The following is a 24,502-nucleotide window of genomic DNA, read 5'->3' as shown; positions in this document are numbered from 1 at the left end:
GGGACCGTGCTCACCCATTATCAGGTGACCCCGCCTAGGTCTTCCGCGAGATCGGGTGCCTTGCAGCATGTGTGCATCCTCTTGGACAAAATAAAGCTAGCAGGCCACGAACAGCAGTCGCTAAGACAAGGAGGCTCGCTATTAAAGTCATGTTCGACACGCTGTCAGTCGCTAACTTCCCTGAGATGAGTGAATATTTGGCAACCAGTTGATTTAGTTTCTTTCATAGATGCATGCGGTGCATAGTTCAGCCACTTATGAGGTGCTTCTTTTGTCGGCGCCCCTATGGGTTTTTTATGCAGCAATAGCTACAAGAAGAGTGGCAGTCGAGGCATAGTGCCCAGGAATTGATACCAAGTAGCTAAAATTACTGGAGTATTAGCAAATCATGCAATCAATTTAAAGAAGAAAAGCGGTGGGTGACTGTCAAGAAGCGGCAGCTGAATACAAGGACGCTGGACACACTTGGCTAGCAAACACTTGCCATCCCGCATACGCACTTCCTCATAACAGCGGCGTACCAAAAGCTTTGAAGAGCCCGGTAGTAACGTAGTCACTAAGAAAGGGAATTTCAAATGCTTCAAATTCATCAAATCAGTTAGCTTACTTTCCGCTGCTTGCAAGATATTACGCGAGTAACCTTAGGCTTCAGACAAGTAACGTCTAGGCTGGCTTTCGGGAGCAGCGATGGCGTAGAGGTAGAGCACCCGACTCGCGTGCAAGAGGACCGGGGTTCGAATTCCGGTGCCACGCAATTCTCCACCGGATAAAAGAAAAAGAAAAGCTCCGCGTGTCGATGGAATTGCATAACCAGGCTTGGAGTGCGGCCTGATTTCGGTGACAACCGACAACGCACTTCCTCATCAGAACAGGATTTGGCCAACCTCGTGTAGTACTTGGCCACAACCTTCTATGAACAAGCCAATTAACCCTCGGCCCTCAGTCCCCAGCGGCTGCGGAGCAACTGACCAAGGCGGCGGTCAGATCTGTGACGCAGCGGAGGGTGCTAAGAATCTCTGGCTCCGGACAGGCCGCCATTGGAAACTGAACCTGGCAACGTTTAACGCAAGAACCTTATCAAGTGAGGCTAGCTTAGCAGTGCTGCTGGAGGAATTAGCCGGTATTAAATGGGATGGCATAGGGCTTAGTGAGGTTAGGAGGACAGATGAGGCGTATGCAGTAATAAAGGGCGAGCATGTACTGTGCTATCGTGGATTAGCAGATAGGCGAGAACTAGGTGTGGGATTTCTCATAAATCAGGATATAGCTGGCAACATCGAGGAATTTTACAGTATTAACGAGAGAGTGGCAGCTATCGTAATTAGGCTTAATAAGAGGTACACGCTGAAGGTGGTGCAGGCCTACGCGCCTACATCAAGCCATGATGACCAGATAGTTGAAAGCTTCTATGAGGATGTGGAATCGGCAATGACCAAAGTAAAATCACAGTACGCTGTACTAATGGGCGACTTTAATGCAAAGGTAGGTAAAAAGCAGGCTGGAGACAAAGCGGTAGATGACTGTGGCATAGGTTCTAGGAACAGCAGGGGAGAGTTATTAATAGAGCTCGCAGATAGAAATAATTTACGGATTATGAATACCTTCTTCCGCAAACGAGCAAACAGGAAGTGGACGTGGAAGAGCCCCAATGGTGTGACTAAATATGAAATATACTTCATACTGTGTGCACACCCTGGCATCGTAGAGGATGTGGATGTCCTCGGTAAGGTCCGTTGCAGCGCCCACAGAATGGTAAGGTCTCGTGTTAGCTTAGATTTGAAGGGGGAACGGAGGAAACTGGTGAAGAGAAAGGCTATCAACGAGTCAGCATTAAGAGGGAAGGTAGAGGAATTCAGAATGTCGCTGCAAAACAGATTTTCCGCTTTAACTGAAGAAGACGACCGTAGTGTTGAAACAATGAATGATAATCTTACAGCTATCGTTACAGAGTGCGCCGCAGAAGTAGGTGGTAGGATGGTTCGACAGGATAGCAACAAGCTATCTCAGGAGACTAAAGATCTGATTACGAAACGTCAAAGCATGAAGACGTCTAACTCCACAGACAGGATAGAGCTAGCAGAGCTAAGTTAATAAATGAGCGCAAGGTAGCCGACATAAGAAAGTTTAACATGGAGAAAATCGAGCATGCTCTAAGGAATAGAGGTAGCCTAAAATCAGTGAGGAGAAAACTGGGCTTAGGTAAAAACCAGATGTATGCGCTAAAAGACAAACAAGGCAATGTCATCAGCAATATGGATAAGATAGTTGAATTAGCCGAAGAGTTCTACACAAATCTATACAGTAGCGAATGTAATTCATCAAGTTACTGAGGGAGGCAGTCGAGCACAGGAATGGGACATCCCGCCAGTAACGAAGGAAGAAGTAAAGAAAGCCTTAGGAGCAATGCAAAGAGGGAAAGCAGCTGGTGGGGATCAGGTAACAGCAGATTTGCGGAAGGACGGAGGAGAGATTTTGCTACAAAAACTAGCCACCCTGTATACGCAATGCCTTGAGACCTCGACAGTACCAGAAGCTTGAAGAACGCTAACATTATCTTAATTCATAATAAAGGATACGTCAAGGACTTGAAGAATTACAGATCGATGAGCTTATTGTCCGTTGCCTACAAGGTATTTACTAAGGTAATCGCTAATAGAGTCAGGACAACCTTGGACTTTAGTCAACCAAATGATCAGGCAGGCTTTCGTAAAGGATACTCGACAATAGACCACATTCACACTATCAATCAGGTGATAGAGAATTGCGCAGATTATATCCAACCCCTATATATAGCCTTCATTGATTACGAGAAAGCATTCGACTCAGTGGAAACCTCAGCTGTCATGCAGGCATTGCGGTATCAGGGTTTGGAAGAGTGCTATGTGAAAATATTGGAAGATATTTATAAAGATTACACAGCTACTATTGTTCTCCATAAAGTCAGCAATAAAATTCCAATACGGAAAAATGTCAGGCAGGGAGACACGATCTCGCCAATGCTCTTTACTGCCTGCTTACAGGAGGTATTCCGGGGACTGGAATGGGAAGAGTTGGGGATAAGAGTTAATGGACAATACCTGAGTAATTTGCGATTCGCTGATGACATTGCCTTGCTAAGCCACTCAGGACAAGAACTGTAAAGCATGATCAATCAGCTAGACAGGCAGAATAGAACGGTGGGGCTAAGAATTAACATGCAGAAAACCAAAGTAATGTTCAATAGCCTTGCAAGCGAACAGCAGTTCGCAATTGGTAGCGAGGTGCTGGAAGTAGTAAGAGAATATGTCTACTTAGGGCAGGTAGTGACCGCAGACCCGGATCATGAGAGGGAAATAACTAGAAGAATAAGAATGGGGTGGAGCGCGTATGGCAGGTTCTCTCAGGTCATGAATGGTAGCTTACCAATATCCCTGAAGAGAAAAGTACATAACAGCTGTATCCTACCGGTACTCACCTATGGGGCAGAAACGTGGAGGCTAACAAAGAGGGTTCAGCTTAAGTTAAGAACAACGCAGCGAGCTATGGAGAGAAAAATGATAGGTGTAACGTTAAGAGATCGGAAGAGGGCGGAGAGGGTGAGGGAACAAACGCGAGTTAATGACATCCTAGTCGAAATCAAGAGGGAGAAACGGGCTTGGGTAGGTCATGTGATGCGAAGGCAAGATAACCGCTGGTCCTTAAGGGTAACGGCGTGGATTCCAAGAGAAAGCAAACGTAGCAGGGGACGGCAGAAAGTTAGGTGGGCGGATGGGATTAAGAAGTTTGCGGGGATACAGTGGCGGCAACTATCAAAGGACAGGGTTAATTGGAGAGACATGGGAGAGGCCTTTGTCCTGCAGTGGGTGTAGTCAGGCTGATGATGATGATGATGATGGCTTCCGGAAAAGAAACTCGACAATGGACCACCTATAATCCTTTAATCTTATGACAAAAAAACCTGCAGAATATTGCCGCAAAACTCTGTAATGTTTCCTCACGCTCAATGCCACTGGCACGCAGCTTTATAAAATTGTCTGCGATTGTTATGTTATATTAGGAGAAACGATTTGGTTCATGAGAAATATCAGCACTCAGCAACGCATTGTATAACAAGGGTGTAGATAAGGCGTATGATGAGGTGGCGAAAAATATTTACTTGGACTACGCAGCGACCATACTTGTTGAAAGCGAAAGTAATTCAATCCCAACCACGAAAGGATAGGCCAGGAAATCACTTTTCTTCAATTACTATTCCTTCCTTGTTTATTGGAGGTAGTCATAGAAATGGTTTCGAAATGTTGGTAATAATAATTAATTAACAACGGATTACTATTTAAACTCATAGTTTTTCAGCTCAACGGCACACGGCCAAAGAAAAGAAGCAACAAGAGAAGAAGGACCACCACAGCGCTGACTGACAACTGTTTATTTAAGGACGCACACGCAGCTTAAATACACTCAGACCAGCGCAGGCGCACGCCGTGCAACGAAAACAAGAAAAAAAAAGAAAAAAAACTGGCTTTACATCTTCATCGCAAAAATTTTGAAAGGAACATCTTTTCTGCAGCATACAAAAGAACTGAAGGCCCGCTGACACATTCTTACTCTGCTCTCTTAATATAATATGCCTCTATCGTTTCACGGGTTGTATTTATTTTGCTTCTGCTCAGAATCCTCAATCCCGAAAACACCGGTGTGCAATCCTTGAAAGTAGCGCAGTGATAGACAAGGTTATCACCCTCCCCATTCCATAGATCTCTTGCGTGTTCCCTGAGCCGGTCGTTGACGCAGCGCCCAGTTTGCCCGATGTACGATCTGCCACACGTCATGGAAATTTCGTATACAACTCCTGTGGCGGGTTCGGCAAAGGGTCTCACGTGCCTCCTTTTACACCCAGATTTTTCGTTTTCACCTGTGATGCGTCAGGCCAACTGGCCAAGCTTCCGAGGAGCTGAGAAGACCAACGGCACGTTGTGCCGGTTCGGCACCTTTTCGAGCCCATGGGAAACTTTATGCACGTATGGCATCACTTCAGGCCTTACTTTAGCCTGCGGAGGGGTTATTGCCTCCTTGCCAGTCCCGGGCTTCAAATTCTTCAAGAGAACTTCTGCTACCGCGACAACAACCGACCCAGGGAAACCAGCGGCCTCAAGCCTAGCCAATTGATTCCCGAAACTATCATATCATGTACACATGATTTTTGGAGTGCAGACTCTAAGCAGAGTTGAGCGATCCCTCTCTTCACAATTTTAGAATGGGATGAATTAAAAAGCAGTACCTCTTTTTGTGCCTCTGGGCGAGTAAGGCCAGGAAACATGCTTATTGCTGAACCTAATTCTTAAATCCAAGAACTGCAGGCTGTCTTCAATTGGGGGCTCGTACGTGAAAGTGAGCCCCCTGCCATGCTTTTCGAAGTCATGCAGTATACTCATAAGTGTATCATCATTGGGAATGGCGCAACGTTTATTTAAAAGAATTAAAAAATCACCCACGTAACGAAACACTTTTGTAACACATTCACACTTAGAATGATTAAAATGATTATTCAAATGGCGATCAATGCACGCTAAAAAGATATCACACAAAACCGGGGCAACGCATGACCCAATACAAATCCCCTTCTTTTGCACATAAAACTCATTGTCAAAGTGATAAACGTACTACACAAATAACATTCTAAACGCGCTAAAAAGTTTTCTACGGTCATCCTCGACGCATTCTGAAACTGAACGGGTCCGTTATCGTCAATACATTCCTTGACAGCAGCAAACAGTTCTTGATGTGGAACGGAATAAAAAAGGTCGTCAACGTAAACCGAAAAAGCATATCTTATATCTTGGTTGTCTTTAGGAACTGAACGACATCCATAGAACTCCTCGCTACTCTTATGAAATAGGGAAGGTGCTAACCTTGTCGAGCACTGCGCTACTTGCAAGGATTGCATACCGGTGTTTTCGGGATTGACGATTCTTAGCAGAAGGAAAATAAAAACAACCCCTGAAATGACACAGGCATATTATATTCAGGGAGCAGGGTCAGAGTGTGTCAGCGATACTTCAGTTCTTTTGTATGCAGTGGAAAAAATGTTCCTTTCAAAGTTTTTGCGATAAAGGAGTGCAGCGAGTTTTTTCTCCTCTTTTTCTTGTTTACCTTGCACAGCGTGCGCCTGCGCTGGTCTGAGTGTATTTAAGCTGCGTGTGCGTTCTTAAATAAACAGTTGCCAGTATTGGGATCGGGGTACCTTCTTCGCCAACGGGAGTGCACTGGAGTCCACAAAACAACTTCCCGTTAAGTAGTCTTCATGTTCCCCAGATCCCTGACTGGGGAATAAACTTCGAAGAATGACGTCCAATCAGATGGTCAGTTGTGGACACGGTTGATACCACCCACGGCAGGGGCGGTGCTGACTGTCCCGCAGCTCGGTCGATGGGAAAGGGTTAGAGGCTCAGTAATCAAACACTGCTGGAAATGAATCTCCCCCAGTCTACCAGCAGGTGAACGAACTTCCTCGTGCACGTGTTTGACGCTTCCCCGCCGGATTTCCAAAACATGAGACCTCTGTCGAGGTCACAGCCGTCTTTCAACTAGCACATCAGCACTCTGTCCGGCGACCCGAGGGTGAGACCCGGCCACCTGATGCCGCCATCGTCGCCGCATCGTCGTCCTTCGGCGGTCTTCGACCTTCACCGCTGCCACCGTGGTCCCCCGGTCAAGGAAGTCCGCTGCCTTAATCCACTTAGGCAGGACGGGAGGCATCACAGCCACTACACAAGTCAGCGCTGTGTTCGTCCTTCTTCTCTTCCTGCTTGTTTTCTTTGGCCGTGCGCCGTTGCGCCGAAAAACTATGAGTTTAAATAGTAATACGTTGTTTATTAATTATTATTACCAACATTTCCGAAACCATTTCTATGACTACCTCCAATGCCGTTACGTGTGCGGTTGCGCTGAAAAACTGATTTTTGATCAAGAATAACAACTAGCTCAAGAACTAACGCTACTGAACGCATTACTAATTTCTGTTTGTTTTTTTCTGATAAAATTGAAGGATATGGACCTCATGGATCTATCCGCAGTGCACAATTGGCGACTGTGGTAGGTAAAGGTCCGCTAGCCTAAAATCTAATGAATCAAAACAAACTAACCTGCACGCTCTTTGTAAGCCAACAAACGTTTTACGTTAGACAACTAGGCATTGCAGCCATTCAGGGAACGCAGTAACCTTGGGCAGATGGCGTGTGCACATCCTGAGCCCGGGAGAGAAATGGTTAGGTTATAAGACACTGGTTGAGTTCATTTGGCAGGTGCTTTGAGGCCGTAATTACAACGTTAGTAGCATCTCGAAAAAATAACAGATTTAATACTTTCACCTATCCAGTGCGCACGTATGGGGCAGAAATTTAAGCAGTAGCAAAAGGCTTTGATATTAAATCGATGACCTTGCAACAAGCTGTGAAAAGAAAAAGCGATAACATTAAGAGATACGCAGAGAGCACAGTGGGCATGCTGTCAAATGCGATTTCACTTCACTTCACTTTATTACCTCAGAGGCCCCCAGGATTGGGGGTATTACATAAGGGGTGGGTTACATTGAAAAATCAGATTGAATAAACAAAGAAAAAACGTAAGATACAAATATTATTCGCTGTTAAAGGTAGCAGCTAAACAGTTCGCAAATGTTGATGGGCAGGTGATTGCGGCGATGTCGTGTGGAAGGCTGTTCCAGTCCTTGGCTGAGCGTGGAAAGAATGACGATGCAAATGTAGTTGTACGCGTACATGGCCGGGCTACTTGATGGGGATGACCAATGCGGAGGGAAATGCGTGCCGGCGGATTGATGTAGGGAGGACGACGAAGTGAGCTGAAATAAAATTTGTGAAACAAGCACATACTAGTAATACGACACCTACAAGCCAGGGATATTAAGCCTGCCTCTGCTTTTAGTGCTGATATACTGACATTATATGAATAACACGAATGTATGAATCTTGTGGCTCGATTTTGTACTGATTTTAGGGAATTTATTAGATAATTTTAATTAGGGCTCAAAATAGCAGAGGCATATTTATTTTTATTTGTATTGGTATCTTAGCGGAAATCTAGACGTATAAAGAGACATGTAATGCGAACGAAAAAAAGAAAAATAGATGATCTGCTCTCCATGAAACAGAAACGTAAAAGGCATTGCAGAAAATCACATGACAATGTGATTAGAAGGCTAGAGGAAATCGTGCGTCCGCAGATGGCACAGCACAGGGTTATTCGGAGGTGAATGGAAGTTTTCTTTAGCCGCCTTTGTTGACATTGCTGAATTGATGTTGAGTACCTACAGAAAGCTATTTGTGCACGCTCAGTCGTGTGGGCATTGCCGTAGTGTGCTGTCAAAGAATAGGTTGGGGCAACCGAAACGGAAATAAAAATAATTAGCCCCTGCCTGCACCACTTACGTACAACAGGCTTAACCCAATTCGAAAATAAAAGAACAGGCCCGTAGGCAAATTGTATTTTCACCACCCGTGGGTGGAAAGGGTTTGGTTTGGTTGGTTTATGGGGCTTAACGTCCCAAAGCGACTAAGGCTATGAGAGACGCCGTAGTGAAGGGCTCCGGAAATTTCGACCTCCTGGGGTTGTTTAACGTGCACTGACATCGCACAGTATAAGGGCCTCTAGAATTTCTCCTCCAAAGAAAGTCTAGCCACCGCGGCCGGGATCGAACCCGCGTCTTTTGGGTCAGCAGTTGAGCACCATAACCACTGAGCCACCGCGGCGGCCCATGGGTGGAAAAGTAAAATAAAACGGAAAAGCTACTATAGCGACCCACAGCCGCGGGAGCGGGCCCGGGGAGACTCCTCTGATCTCCCGTGGGAAGTAGCGGAAGGCATGGGCAAATGGATGGGAAGAGTGGTTGTAGGGAATAGGTTGGGACAAAGGCTGGGAATGGGGACAGCGAGGTTTTTGTTCACATCCTTCGATTGTCTCGACTCCATTGCTGGCCTGCCTGGCCTGGGCAGGGAGAGCATCGAGATTGCCAAATGGTGCGGCCCCACTCACGGGATGCCGGACCGCCCACCATACGCATCGCGCTCCGACCATCGGAGACAGGAAAACCTAACACGGGGTCAGTAGCTACCTCGGGCTCCTCCACGACACTAGGAGGCTTTTCCAACCTGCCGGCTACTCGCCGTCGAGTGCTTTTCGCGGTTTTTCAGACTCCGGAAGTATGTGTGATGAGTCCGGCCAGTAGAGGCCCAGATCTTCACCGGCCCTCGGCCTCGGAGCTGACACACTCCGTAGGGACCCATCTGTGCTTCCTACCATCCATCCATGCACTTATTTCCTCCCCTAGATTGTTGTTTTCCTACTGACGAGAAAGTGTTCAAGGATGGGCGACCGGGCCACTAACCAAGAACATGTCTTAGGGTGAGATGGCCCGGGCCTACTCCACCGGTACTCCACAACATCGACGGTTTTTGTCAGACTCTTTCGAGGTCGTACTAGGCCCCCATCCCCCGGCGTCCCGCAAGGCCGTTAAGCCTGGCTGGCCGTGAGGCCGCTTCCCCGAGGCGCTGTGTCCTCAGAGCCTGGCCACTATAAACCTCCGTGCGGACCTGGTTTCTCCGTAACCAGAAACCGACGCGTCGGTAGCCAGACTTGCACGCCCCCGCGTGCGGAGGAAGGTAGCATGTATTTGAAAACCTTTAGTTCTTTGGACATGCCTTCCGAGCCGGATTTCGTGGGTCCAACCTGAGTATAAACGCAGGCCTGCCTCCGCTCAGGCATCGGACCTCACGCGCGTGACTGGCCCTCACAGTCGCCTGGGAGTCGCTGCCACTCCCATGGGGTTTTGCATCCCCGGAGGATGGGTCCCGGCCGTCCCATCCACATTGCTGGCATTGCACCGTAACAAAGCCCAGTAGCCGAAACTACACCGGCCCGTATCCGGTGGCAGGAGGGGGCAACGAGCAGGCTGCACAGTCGGATCCCCTCCCCCCCCCCCCAGTGTGCTGTCAGTCAGAACTCGCTCTTTTTGCTAAGAAAAGAAAATGATATTCACCGGAGCCTGTGCCCAAAGGCACATTTGGATGGAGAAATGATCCCTGTGCGGAGCATGCTATTTGAGGTCATTTTAAAAAAGGGGGATCGGGGCGCGGGCGCATTTCAAAGGGCTGGAGCAGCCAAGCCGTGATGTAGAGCCACTTTCCCCGTCGCGAGAAGTCTGCCAGGTCGCCAGGAAGCCAGAAAGTCTGCCAGGAAGGCAAAAATCAGCGAGGTCGCTTCAGCCCTTCGATCACATGACTATGCAGATGTGAGACTTTTTTTGTGCCGACGTAAATGAGACCACATAAAGTGGTTTCCCAGTGGAATAAAACACAAATTGAGCAATTCGGCAAACAATATTCGAACAGCTGTTCCATAACAGCCCCGAACATATTGAAAATGATACAATACAAATTACTGCAAACTGGAAACCGGCAATAACATAACGCAGAGTTTACTGCTGCAATAACGTAATATTAGTCGTGTAAAGAGATCAAACACTTATAATCATTGATTATAGTAGGTGCGTTCTTCACGCTGTCATTTTTATACTCTCTGCAGCTGCTATGCTTATGCTTGCAAAGGGTGTTCCAGGAGCCTCACATCGTAAACATGTGTGGATTTAACAAGAGTTCAGATTTAAAGCACAGGAAATGTGAACAAATGCTTCTAGTCTGCATGGCTGCCACCACGTTCTGCGAGGCGCTGAATACTCAACGTCAGCACGGGAATTTCAAATGTACGGTTCATCACATTGATTTTCTCTGGCCGTTAGAAACAGTAAGAGTAAGCGTAGGACGCATTCTAAAGTCCATATTTTGCAGCGAGGAGGAAGTGTCAGGCATGCTAACGACATACATGTTCGCGTAGAATCTGTCAGTACTCTTTCAGTTTCAAAAAATTACAAGTTACAAATAAGGCCATTCAGTTATGCGGTTTCCGCTACTAGTGGTCAACAGATGACGCTACTTCATGTCGAGCAAAGTTTGTCATGTATCACAGTTAAAATCGACTGCTCTTTCGGCGGAAGTTGTGATCACAACAATGATTTGGCTGAAGGCTGAAGAAAGCTTTAAAATTATTTGGTGTAAAGTGGGCGCTTCGGTTAGAGAGATGCCTCAGTTAAAACAGCGCGTAGATTTGTACACTTACCTAGAGAAATACTAGCTGCTGAGAAAAGCTCATGTAACTTCCAGTAATTGTCAAGGTGATTAGATGAAGTTGGAGTTACGGGTGCAAGGGAGGATCAGCTCTCCTTGTGGTTAACTTACAACGCTAAGTGCCGGAGCCTGCTTACGTTTCTTGAAGAGAATAGGCTTCACGACCTACTTTAGCTCATCGTCAGGCTGTTCTTATGTAACAATGCGTCTACAAATTAAAAACTAGAAAAGCTAATCTTGAATAGCTACTAAGAACAACGCTATTTTCTGTGCCTTGTTCAACCGTGACGTCACCAATCAAACAACACTTGTAAGTTGTTAGTAATCCTCATCAAAATTTTCTCCAGTAGCCTCAAATATCTGCAGTAGATCGGTCACTGTAAAAGTTCATCGATGCCTCTTTCAAGTCAGCACAGTCAGCTCCTTCTAACGAATGATTTTCGAAGTTCTTTTTAATATCATGTCTTTATTCATACACTCAAATTGTGAGGTGCTTTATGCACTATGTAAAGATCTGTTATTCTGAAAAGCGAAATCACTACCACTCAGAATATGTAGTGGACCAATGCGACCCAACGTAAGACATTTCAACCGAGCTGATTAAAGCGACGGACAATGGCGTACTAACAGCAAAAATGTTTGTATTGTTTCTTTTGCACAACGTTAGCGCTACCACATCCCTACACTCAACAATTATTCTTTATGCAGTCGTCGGAAGAAATTGTCGAGGTCGATATGGATGCGAACTCGAGAGACGCTTACTTGGCTGGTCACCAAATTGAAGGACGTGTGCTGTTCCCTGCTACTGGCTACATCGTATTAGCCTGGAAATTCTTGGCAAAACGCGCCGGCAAGCCATTCGATAAGATGCCAGTGGTGTTACAAGATGTCACCTTTCACCGAGCCACCGTATTACACAAGAGCAGTAAGTTTATAATTTGGTTACATCCTTGCCGAAAGTATGTACGTCAAAAAGGTTTCATATCCGGACTTTGCAGTGTTCCACATATGTTGAAATCTTAATTTAATTACGTCGCGTAAAACAGATCACCAAAAGTTGTTTTTAAGATAAGTTCAAGCCTACAATATTATCACGTTTTGATTCTATTGGTTCTTTCGTTCAGGGTTGATACGGTGTACTAGCATTTCATTCTTTCATTTGCGTTATAACTGTACTCCGGGAACTAGACAGAGCAGAATAATTTTTCTGTTATTAATTCGAAAGCATTAGTAGAGTATGTCGGCGGATTTGTGTCCTAAAATAACGTGTCGGCTGCAGTGGCGGGGAACTATAAGAGATATCGTCTAAAATGTGGTTCTAATCGACTGGGGTTGATGAGAGAATGCCGGGCAAAAATGTAGTGCCAATTGGATCATTAGTTACTTAATTCGAGCCAGAAAAGCAACCAAAAGCGGGTATGGTTGGGGCGCGAGAAGTTCGAAATTTCAATCGCCGGTAGTATCGTACCACGCGACGGCCCCATGGAACCTACCACGAGATTGGCCCGCATGACCGGAAAGGTGGCGGAGCCAATTAAAGCCCGGCGCAAAATTTGAATGCCCGAAATGAATACCGAGGTGAAATGAAGGGGCTTTGGAGTTAATAGAAATCTAATCAATAATAAGAAATTGTAGAAGCGCCAGTGGTATATAAATATCAATTAATTACGGCGCATTGCAATGAATTAAGGTGATTTAATTACAAATTAAGGTGGAATAATTGTGGGTGTAATGTGACTTGATGATGCATTGAAATTAATTAAAGATGAATAATAGTAAGTAAATTGTGTATTAAGCATGAAATAAATGAATTGTAAGAAAGAGAGTTGGAGTTTGATGCCCCAGCAGCTAGCGCCGACGAGGGCGAGAAAGCAGAAGATAGGCGAAGCCGACGAAGTTCCTGTTTGCGCTTGCGAGCGCTGGCTTGCTGAGCAGCACCGCTGGGACAAGGACTGTGGCCGTCCACACTAATACCTGTGCTTCACGGGTACTTTCGAATGACATCTGAGTCGAATGGCAGTCGAGACTTGGAATGGCATTCGAACTCGACGGACTCCCGCGGTGCTACAAGGCACTTTCCAAAGGCATTCGAAATTCTCAGCTCGTTTTCAGTGTACAACGACGACGACGGTCACACTAGTCCGACAACGGCACTATCACGGTGAACAGCATCATGTGATTATAGTGAACTATCCAGCTCACTTTAATATTATTGTAGTGGGACAAGTTTTTTGGCTAAACGACACCGACGAATCCGATCGGCGGACGGTCAGCCTTCATGCCCTCGGGAGTTCGGCGGCTGAGCGTAAACACGCTGATGAGAGGACAGTGCGAATACATGCGCGCTTACACATTATCCGTATTAGAAATAAGCGAAACGAACGGCATTATTTCACATGTGCACACTTGGACCACTCGCCAAATTAATTTCAGTCGACGACGACTCCGTTCCCTTCAGCGACGACTAGGCCTAGCGAGTCCGCAAGGTTGGATCGGTGATTGCGGTGGTCGTGAAGAACGAATTCACAAGTTTAAGCGAATGCAAATGGTCAACGAGTGTAGTTTTGACAACACTGACATGAAATCAACTATTGCTTACATCGCAGGACGCGCATACGATGAACGGGAAGCGGCGGTGTAACTCGAGCTGCCGAGCAATGCTTTACGGCCAGCAGCAGTCGTCGCCGTCGCTAGCTTGTGACTAACAAGTTAGGCCATTTCAGTTAACGCGTATGGTCACCAAACATACTTCTGGATAAAGTAGTTTAAAATGAAGTACTGGGCACGTCGGAGGAAGCCGGGAAAATTAGCGAGAAGCGCCGATCATCCGATGTCAACAACCCGGCTGTCAAGTGTTTCTCAGGCAAGCGATCACGTCGGCGCTTCCCACAGATTGTCGCACTTTGTAAACAAGCACGGGTACAACCGGTACAGAAGAGAAGAGATTATTTAATAGAACTAAAGCGCATATTTATTTTTGTGTCTTGCAAACGAGCACGAGCTGTTCATACGAAGCGATGTAAACCAATGTAAACAGCAGTATGACTGCAGTCGTCCTCATCGGCGCACTCCTGGGGAAATTTCATGCACACGCGCTAAATGTTCATTGGCGTACTATTATCTGCAAGCACTCACTTAGACGAAACACGAACTATTTGCTAAACAAACAGCAGAAAAAAGCGAGTAGCGGGTATCGAAATGAAGTTAATGAACAGCCACAGAGCCGAAAGCAGTCGCGCGGCGGTGGGCGGGCGAAGCGACGGCGGCGGCGACGGCTATTGGTTGGTTCGGGCTGTCTTCGCGTTTCGAAGGCATTCCAAAATCTAGAATGTCTCCGCGGAGCTCCGTCGACTCGAATGTCATCTGAACCGAATGCCGTTGAAAAACTTCGTGTAGCAGCGTTAGTTCGGCAGTCGAGTCGAATGACATTCGGTTGGAAGGCATTCGAAGCGCCCGTGTAGCAGGGGTATAACTGTGCGAGTTTCCACATTACACTTTGTGGAGGTGCTGCTTGTTCTCCCCGAGGACCTACGCCACGATGCCCAGGCTACCAGGCTCTACCACGACGTCCGACACCTCGGTCCAACCTGCCCAGCCTGTCATCTGTACCGGTGCCGTCCGTCAGCGCGACCCGACGATCTTCAGCGGCACTGACGACACCGACGTAGAAGATTGGCTCGCCTCATACGAACGCGTGAGCGCATACAACAAATGGGATGACGTAGTTAAGCTCACGAACGTCATCTTCTACTTGACCGACTTCGCCAGCTTGTGGTTCCGCAACCACGAGGCAGATTTTACTACCTGGGCGGCTCTCAAAACCAGGCTGATTGACGTCTTCGGCCGCCCCGCTATCCGAAAACTTCGTGCCGAACAACGTTTGCGCAGTCGTGCCCAGCAGAATGGCGAGAATTTTACCAGCTACATCGAGGACGTAGTTGACTTGTGTAAGCGGCTCAATCCATCTATGAGCGAGGCTGACAAAATCAATCACATTCTGAAAGGGATTGAGGACGACGCATTTCAAATCTTGGTGTCTAAAGATCCTCAAACCGTCTCAGACGTCGTCTCTTCGTGTCACAGCTACGACGAGCTCCGAAAACAGCGTCATGCCACCCGGCGTGTCATTTGCCCGGACGACTACGTTTCGAGCTTGGGAGTAGGCGGTCCTGCTAACGATCAGCCGACCCTTCTTCAGCACATCCAGCAGTTTGCGCGAAAGGGGGTCGCCTGTCCGTTATCGCTGGTTACCTCCCAACCCGCCCCAACGCCATCGCTATCGCCTCCTATTCAGCGTGTAATCCAGAAGCAGGTAGCTGAGGTCCTGCCGCCCACTAATCCAACTCCTCTGATCACTGCACCGTTGACATACGCTGAAGCAGTCATCCGGCCACGACCTCAGCCGGTTGTTCCGACTTATGCGCAACCTGTCAATATGTACCCTCAGCAGCAGCTCGCCCCTGCACTGCCACGCACTCACCATCCTTTGCTCGCACCGGTCCCCGCCGTATGAATCCGTGGCGCACCCCAGATAACTGCCCAATATGCTATGCCTGCGGTCTCGCTGGTCATGTGGCCCGCTGGTGCCGAACGCGCGGATCCGGTCCTTACGACTACCGGCGCCCGCCAACGTACGACGCTTCATTGCCCTCAGCCCTGTCTCTTCTCCTCTGCCGCCTCCGAATCCCGCTCCGCCTCGCCCCGACTCCTACAACCCAAGCCATCGGTCACCGTCTCCTCGACGCCGTTCGCTCTCTCCTATGCGCCGCCGGTCCCCACCCCTTCAAGCGGAAAACTAGGCGCCGAAGTTCCGGAGGCAAGAAATGCGCCGTAAACGACCATCTCAAGCCCTATCACCGCTCCTATGAACTTTATTGAAGTGATCGTTGAAAGTGTTACTGTTGACGCGCTTATTGACACTGGTGCTGCCGTGTCCATCATTAGTCGCAACTTGTGCCGCAAATTAAGAAAAGTGATGACGCCGCTTTCTGAACTTTCGCTTCGCACCGCCAGCGCTGACCCCAATCGCCCACTGGCAGCGTGCACTGCCCGCCTCGTCATCCAAGGCCTCTCCTACCCCATGGAGTTCTTCGTTCTCAGCCCGCTCCTCTCATGACATCATCCTCGGGTGGGAATTTTCACGCCATCATTGACTGTGCACGTGCTGACATTGATTTGTCGCCGCTGTGTGATGCTCTTCTGGACGCCTCCAATGTTACCGCCGCGCCTATTCCCGCCGCTGACGACGCCGACGTGCCAGCTTTCTCTTCTGTTTTCGTGCCGCTGACTTGTGCTGCCCTCTCTGACGCTACTGTCCTTTATTCACCCTCACCTTTTGGTGCGCACCGCAAGTCTGTCGCTCCCTCATGCCGTGCTCAAACTTGCTGGTGGTTGTGACACTCTGTACGTCGCGAACCCGTTGCCTTTCCCCACCACTTTACTTCGGGGAGAATCGCTTGGCACGGTTGATGTCATCGATCTCGACGACGCTTGTCCTGTCCGTGATGACTCTGACGCCCATGACATCAACGCCCTCAACCTCCCGCCGACGTCGCCGACCCGTACTCCCCGGATATTTTTTCCCATTTTGTCGATGCCGCTCTACCACCACACCAACGCACCCAGCTCATCGCTTTGTGCAGCGCTTCCGCGCATCCTTCGACTCTTCTCAAGCACCGTTGGGTCGTGCCACAGCGGTTCGCCACCATATCGACACTGGCACCCATGGACCCTTGCGCCAACGCCCCTATCGCGTCTCCTCCGCCGAGCGCCGCATCATTGATGAACAGGTGAACGGCATGCTAAACCGCGGCGTGATCCAGCCCTCTCACAGCCCGTGGGCTTCTCCGGTCGTGCTCGTCAAGAAAAAGGCCGGCTCCATTAGATTCTGCGTAGACTACCGCCGGCTAAACAAAATTACTCGGAACGACGTCTACCCCCTGCCTCGTATAGATGACGCGCTAGATTGCCTGCAGGGAGCGGAGTACTTTTCTTCGTTGGATCTGCGCTCTGGGTACTGGCAGGTGCTGATGGCCGACGTCGATCGCCCGAACGCAGCTTTCATCACTCCTGATGGGCTGTATGAATTTAATGTGATGCCCTTCGGTCTCTGCAACGCGCCTGCCACTTTTGAGCGTATGATGGACAACATCCTCCGTGAGCTTAAATAGCAAACATGCCTCTGCTACTTGGACGATGTTGTCATCTTCTCCCAGAATTTTCCGTCTCATCTTCTTCGCCTCGAGAGAGAGAGAGAAAAACTTTATCATGGCAAGTGTGTTTAGACCCCCCTTGGGTCCCTGGACCACCGCACGGTCCCACTCTACGTCGTAACGTTCATGCGGTGTTTGTCCATGACGTCGGCACCCCGAAGCACCGCAGCAAGCTGCGATGGCGGGTCCGGAGACGAGAGCACGACCTCCCAGTCCTCCCAACTTGATAACGCGGGCTGTCCCTGCGGGGGAGGATCAGCAGGGCAGCCGAAAAGGATGTGGGAGAGTGTGGCGTGAGGGTCGCCGCACAGGGTGCATGCAGGGGAGGTGCCACAGTAGAGAGATAGCAGCTGAGGGGATGAGAGAGAGCGGGTCTGGAGGCGTCTCCAGAGGATCTGTTGGGAATGGGTAAGGGAGGGGTGTGGAGGAGGGTAAGTCCGACGGTCCAAGCGGGGCATTTGCGTGAGCTCTGCAAAGGTGTGCGCCCGCTCTCTCGAGAAACCTGGACCGAGGCCGTCCTGAGCCCGGCAAATCAAACCTCGGGCCAATTTATCGGCAGCCTCGTTTCCTGGATTCCCAGAGTGAGCCGGCACCCACTGGAGCTCTACCCTGCGTGGTAAGTTTTTGGAGGGGGTGTTCAACAACTTCCAAGCAGGGGCGTGAATCCTGCCTCTCGCGAAGTTGAACAGAGCCGTTTTGGAGTCGCTAAAGATGTAGTTTGCATTGGAATGTACAAGGGCTAGGGCGATGGCGGTTTCCTCTGCCTCCTCAGACGTACAGCCAGAGGGAAGGCGGTGTGTGAGGGGCTGTGCTAGGGCTGGATTGTAACCTACTGCTACAGCTTCATGAGTTGTGCACGCGGCGTCTACCCAAATGGCGTCCTGGGCTTGTCCGTAATACTTGTGTAGGGCCTTAGCGCGAGCCATGCGGCGAGGGATGTGGTACTGGGGATGAATGTTCCGGGGAAAGGGTTTCACAACGAGGGGGGTATGAATGTGTCGAGGAATGGCTATAAGGGATGTCTGATTAGCGGGAATGTTGATGCGAAGGGAAGCGAGGATATGCCTGCCAGTTGCGCTCGCGGCAAGTCTTAGATACTGTGTCTGAAGGTGCGCGTCTACTAGTTCCTGAATGGTGTTATGCATGCCTAATTCAAAGAGCTTGGCTGTGCTAGTGCTGCGGGGTAGGTTTAAGGCTGCCTTGGTTGCTAGACGAATCATGGCGTTCACTCGCTCTGTTTCTATGCGGTTCAGCTTAAGATATGGGGTGGCGTATAAAATGCGGCTAAGTGTAAAAGCATGCACTACTTTCATGCTATCCGCTTCGTCTAAACCTTTGTGCAGGGAGGATACGCGGCGTAGAAGTTGCAACACGGATTGCGTGGAGGCCTTGAGTGTTTTAAGGGTATGATCGTTGCGTCCGGAATCCTGCAAGTAAAGGCCAAGGATACGGAGGGTGGGGGTGACGGGGATAGGGGTTCCTTGTAAAGTGATTTGAATGGGCGAATTAGCTGCAGATTTCGGTCTTATGAGGAGAAGGGCGGATTTAGAGGGGGAGCATTCGAGCCCAATAGATGACGCATGAGCGGAGATGGTGTCAGCTGCTAATTGAAGAGTTTCCTCAATTTCTCCATCAGATCCGTGAGTGGTCCATGCCGTAATATCATCAGCGTACAAGGTATGCCTTAGGTGTGGGATGAGAGCGAGTTTATGAGCGAGGGGGATGAGAGCAATATTAAATAGAAGGGGGGAGAGGACCGCGCCTTGGGGTGTTCCAAGTTCGCCGAGTGTATAAGGTGGTGTGCTCAGCTCAGCTATGTGCAGGGAGGCAGTGCGGCCCGAGAGAAAGGCGCGAACGTAGTTGTAGGTATTTGAGCCTACCTGTAGTGCCTGTAGTTCTCGCAAAATGGCATCGTGTCGAATCCTGTCAAATGCCTTTGTGAGGTCAACCGCCAGAATAGCTTTAGTGAGGTGGGGGATCGTGTCATCAAGCACGTCATGTGTAATTTGTAGTAGGGCATCCTGTGCTGATAGATGCGCACGAAAGCCCACCATGCTGTGCGGAAAAAGGTGGTTGTCTTCCATGTACGTGGTTAGTCGGGCAAGAATTATGTGTTCGAATGCCTTGCCGAGACAAGATGTCAGAGAAATTGGTCGGATATTCTCTATGTTGATGGGTTTGTGGGGTTTAGGAATAAATATGATTTTTCCATGCTTCCAGGTGGCAGGGAGTGTACCTGACTTCCAGCACTCGTTAAAGTGGGTGACTAGATGAGATATGGAGGCATCGTCAAGTTTTCGGATGGCAGCATTGGTAATTTGATCTTCCCCGGGTGCAGTATTGCGTAATTTCAAAAGGGCTATCCGAAATTCCGCCTCTGTAATAGGGGCGTCAAGCTGGGGTTGAGGTGGACCCGTGTACTCGGGGTGCTTGCAAGGGTAACCTGGGGTGGTATATGTTGATTTCACCTGCGCGAGGAAGGCGTTCGTGTCCTGCCTGTGGTTATGAGTAAGGCGGCGAATGCTAAGGCGTGTCTGGGTTTTAGATTTCGTGGGGTCTAGCATGTGGCGTAAGAGGTGCCAGGCACGGGTTGTGGAGAGATTGCCGCGGAGATTGTCACAAATCTGATTCCAGTTAGCTTTGCAAAGAGTGGTACTGTGGTGTTCTATTTGGGTCTGAAGCTGTGCCAGTTTGAGTTTTAGTTTCCTATTGTGTTTTTGAGTTTTCCATCTGTGTGTTATGCGTTCTTGAGCTTGAAGGAGGTGCGCGAGCTTACTGTCAATTACGGGGGTGTCTGGGGTAGTGTCTAGCGTTTGGGTATGTTGGCGAATGTCCTCCTGTAACTGGGTAGTCCAGGTGTCTAGGTCGAAGGGTACCTGTGTTGACTGTACATGTTCCTGGCGAAATTTTCGTAGCTGGTCCCAATTAGTTTGTCTAACGGTAAATTTTCGCTGAGGGCGGCGATAGCTTAGTGTTATGCGAATTAGGTGGTGGTCGCTGCCTAGTGTGGTTTGGGTTCTTTCCCACTGCAGGTGGGCCACATTTCTTCCAAGCGTGAGATCTGGGCTGGTATCTGTAGTAACACTGTTACCAACCCGCGTAGGCAGGCTGAAATCATTAAAGATGGACAAGTGGAGCACCATCATTTCATTGCAGAGAACTGTGCCTCTGTGGTTTGTGCGCCGATAGCCCCAGTCCACGTGTGCGCAGTTGAAGTCACCGGCAATGAGGAGGGGATTTGATCCAGCCAATTGCGTCACGGATTTGAGGAGTGGAGGGAGTAGATTAACTGGCTGTCGTGGTAGAAGATAGCAGTTAAGAACGAACAAGGGAGATTGAGCAGGGGTTGGAGGTAAAATTTCGATGAAGGTGTGAGCGATAGGTGTGGTAATTGTGTGTTCCATGTAATGCAAAGAGTTGCAGACGTATGTGACCACCCGAGGAAGATCAGTAGAGTCCGAGGGGATAAGAGCGTATCCTGGAAGTTGTTTGCAAACATTTGCGTCCTGAATTGCGATGATGTCTGGTGGGGATGAGGAGGTAGCGATAATCTGCAGCAGAGGATCGCGCTTACGCCGAAAGCCCCTGCAGTTCCATTGAATAATATGTAAAGAATTATGGTCCGTCGGAGGGGCCATGCTGTAGGGTGGAGGGGCGTAGGAGGGGTGTGGAGGGTGGCACTGTGGGAGGAGAGGCCGGTGAGAGGCTATTAACAAGGAGAGGTAAACGCTCCTCTACCTTGGCCATGATGCTAGTTATGACAGTATCCATTAAACGGGTAATGGTAGTTTCAATCAGAATTTGGCACTGTGCAGTGACCTGTGCAGTAATGCGCTCTGCGAGCCTAGCTTCTAAGTTTTTGGCGAAGTCCTGAAATTTTGCTTCCAAGTCTATGGGTTGTGCTGGCGTCTCATCAGGCCTCCTCTTTTTCGAAGGAGGTTCGACAGGTGGCGAGGTGGGTGGAGAGGATGAGGGTGGAGGAGTTGGGGGTACAGCGCGGGTGGAGGTAGAGATGGCTGCCTTGAGCTGCCTTACCTCTTCCCGCAGAGCAGTCACTTCGTGGTCCTGGGAGGTCGGCGAATGAGTCCTGGCGGCCTTGGAGGCCCACGTAGAGGTAGTGGGAAGGGTCGTTTGCAGCGGGGGAAAGTCCTTCTTGCTAAAGGGCTTTGTTTTCTGTGGCGGCGGGCTGCGTTGTTTCGGAGTTGTATGTCTTGCCTTGCATGAGCCGGTACCCGTGAGGTGCTCGCCCCCACACAGAATGCAGATCGGGATGCAGGAAGGAACAGCTTGCGGGTCATGCTTGTCCCCGCACCGCGTGCAGAGACCAGTCTTGGGGTGGGGGCAGACGTCATATCTGTGGCCCGGTCGGCGACAGTTGGTGCAGGCATCTGGACTGCCCTTGTACGCCGTGCATCTATAAACCACACTCATGTATCGTATGGTATGAGGGACTGGTCCATGCGCAAAAGTGATTAATATGGAGAGCGTCCTCCCCATTCTGCGTGCTGCGATAATATCAGCGTCCGGGTTGCGGGTCTGGAGGTCTCGTAGCATCTGCTCCGGGGTTTCCGCCCAGTAGGCCTGCGAGACGACTCCACGTACCGCTGCTGGCGGCGGTGCGATGTAGGCGGCGATAGGGTAACTGGTATCTTGGAGCACCACTTCCTTGAGTTGGACGAGGTGCAGGGCGGTTGTCTCCTGGTGGGTAGCGACGGTGAATGTGTTATTCGTAGGATGGATCCGGAGGTGAATGTCCCCTAGGTCCCGGCCATCGGCGGTGACTTGCAGGGCTTGCATAAGGGGCTGCGCCATGGCTCCGTTCAAAGCGAGCCCGCCTCTCGGTCGAAAAACTACCCGTATAGTGCCGGGCGGGAGTGAAGCAAGGTGTTTACTTCGCTGCGAGACTGCGTGCGACACGCGCAGCTGTTGCTGTTGAGCACGGTACGTGGGCTTAAAGGGCGCAGGGGCAGCCGCGGCCTGAGCACCGACGGCGGACACGGCTGTTTGTGGAAATCCAACCATGGTATTCGGGCTTGGTTCTCGAACCTGGTATGCGCGGAGTACTGCGGTCCACTCACTGGGTCTGGACGTTTCAGGGTCGAGGTTGTCGCCCTGCGCTTGCACCTCCATGGCTGTTGGGGTAGGTGCGCTGCCGGTGATAGGCCTAGCCTCCAGCGAGGCGAGGCCCAGCGCGGCGGCTGGCGAGGAGCGAACTTTACGACGTCGGTGCGGTCAGAAGAGAGGACTGGATCTAGTAATGGTTGTAGCGGTTGGAAAGCGCTCACCTTTAGGAAACGTTGTGCATAAGAGGTGAGCTCTTGGGCGCTTGTTGCGCATGAAAAGAAGCCGAGAAGAGGTGACAGTACCGAAAGGCGGCCGGAGCGGAACCTCCTCTTCTTCTTCCTCCTCCTCGAGAGTGTTCTTCGCTGTCTCAGTGACGCTGGCCTGCAGCTCAACTTGAAAAAGTGTCGCTTCGGCGCTCGACAGCTGACTATCCTAGGCCACGTCGTGTCCAATGATGGTGTACTCCCGGACCCTGCCAAGCTCCGCGCAGTTGCTGATTTCCCAAAGCCCACATCTCTGAAAGAACTCAGAAGCTTTCTTGGCCTTTGCTCCTACTTTCGCCGGTTCGTCAAGAATTTTGCTACCGGCATCGCCCCGCTGACGCAACTTCTCGCTGGTAGCCAGGACTTGTCGGCTTGGTCCCCTGCATGTGACGAGGCTTTTGCAACGCTGCGCCAGCTCCTCACCTCTCCTCCGATCTTGCGCCATTTCGACCCTTCCGCGCCTACAGAACTGCACACAGACGCCAGCGCAATTGGTCTCAATGCCATTCTAGCTCAGCGGAAACCTGGTTTCAATGAGTACGTCGTTGCTTACGCGAGCCGTGCGCTCACAAAAGCGGAGACTAATTATTCCGTCACAAAAAAAGAATGTTTGGCGATTATTTGGGCGATCCAAAATTTCGTCCTTACTTATATGGGCGCCCGTTCGATGTCATTACAGATCATCATGCCCTTTGTTGGCTGTCGTCACTCAAAGATCCATCTGGGCGCCTCGCTCGTTCGGCTCTGCGTTTACAACATTACGACATTCGGGTCATTTATCGTTCCGGTCGTAAACATTCCGACGCCGACGCTCTCTCGCGCTCCCCTGTGATCTCTGACCCTTATCCACCATCTATTTCCGGCCTCACACCTTCTCTTGATACTATTGATATGGCTTCTGAGCAGCGCAAAGATCCTTGGATTACTTCTCTTCTGGATTTTTTAGACAACCGATCAGCACGCATCCCTTCTCGAGCGCTCCGTCGTCAAGCTCATCACTTTGTCGTGCGTGACCAGCTGCTGTACCGTCGGAACTACCCCACCAATGGTCGCAAATGGCTGCTCGTGATCCCCAGGCATCTCCGCTCCGCCATTTGTGCCAGTTATCACGACGACCCGCTATGTGCTGCGCCTTCGGTATTATTGGCGGGGTATGTACCGTTTGTCCGCCAGTACATACGCTCTTGCCTGAAATGTCAGCGGCGCAAGAACCCACCACCACACTCACCTGCTCCTCTGCAACCGTTACCGTGTCTGGCCTGGCCATTCGACCGTGTTGGACTAGACCTTTATGGCCCTCTTCCCAACACTGGCGCAGGGCACCGCTGGATCATCGTCGCCATGGATCATCTCACGCGCTATGCGCAAACTGCTCCGTTGCCAGCTGCGAAGGTTTCTGACGCAGCCGGTTTCATACTACTGGTTATCATTCTTCGTCCCGGTGCGCCTCAGGAATTGCTCAGCGATCGGGGTCGCGTCTTCTTGTTGGCGTCGTGGAAGCCCTTCTTCGGGAGTGTCATATCGTTCATCGCACGACGTCTTCGTACCATCCGCAGACGAACGGCATGACCGAGCGCTTTAACCGGACCCTCGGCGACATGATGGCCAAGTACGTTTCTGCCGATCACTCCGACTGGGACCGCGTTCTACCTTTCGTTACATACGCTTACAACTCTGCAACGCAAGTCACTGCTGGTTTTTCCCCGTATTTTCTTCTCTACGAACGCGATCCTTCCTCCATCATGGACAGCGTACTCCCTTACCGCCCCGATTCGTCCCACTTTACAAC

At 49.9% G+C, this 24,502-nt stretch overlaps 2 protein-coding genes across 2 annotated transcripts in view; one reads left to right on the top strand and one right to left on the bottom strand.

Annotated features, from left to right (window-relative positions):
- LOC149361717 (fatty acid synthase-like) overlaps nucleotides 1-24,502 on the top strand; it is a 132,155-nt gene that overhangs the window by 40,091 nt on the left and 67,562 nt on the right. Inside the window, exon 12 of the mRNA XM_089568134.1 lies at nucleotides 11,883-12,099. Coding sequence (XP_089424260.1) covers nucleotides 11,883-12,099 — 217 coding nt within the window. The remainder of the gene's footprint in view (nucleotides 1-11,882; nucleotides 12,100-24,502) is intronic.
- Nucleotides 17,421-22,617, bottom strand: LOC149361719 (uncharacterized). Its single transcript, XM_089572778.1, has 2 exons — nucleotides 21,422-22,617; nucleotides 17,421-17,628 (listed from the first exon to the last, which is right to left on the bottom strand). Exons 1-2 carry the CDS (start codon nucleotides 22,514-22,516, stop codon nucleotides 17,497-17,499), a joined length of 1,227 nt encoding a protein of 408 aa, XP_089428904.1. The 5' UTR covers nucleotides 22,517-22,617; the 3' UTR covers nucleotides 17,421-17,496.

Source organism: Amblyomma mixtum, chromosome 2 (assembly GCF_055824585.1).
Source record: "Amblyomma mixtum isolate Tamu chromosome 2, ASM5582458v1, whole genome shotgun sequence".
NCBI classification, from domain to species: domain Eukaryota; kingdom Metazoa; phylum Arthropoda; class Arachnida; order Ixodida; family Ixodidae; genus Amblyomma; species Amblyomma mixtum.
Note: the sequence above shows the minus strand (reverse complement) of the source record. Positions and strands in the feature narration are given on the sequence as shown.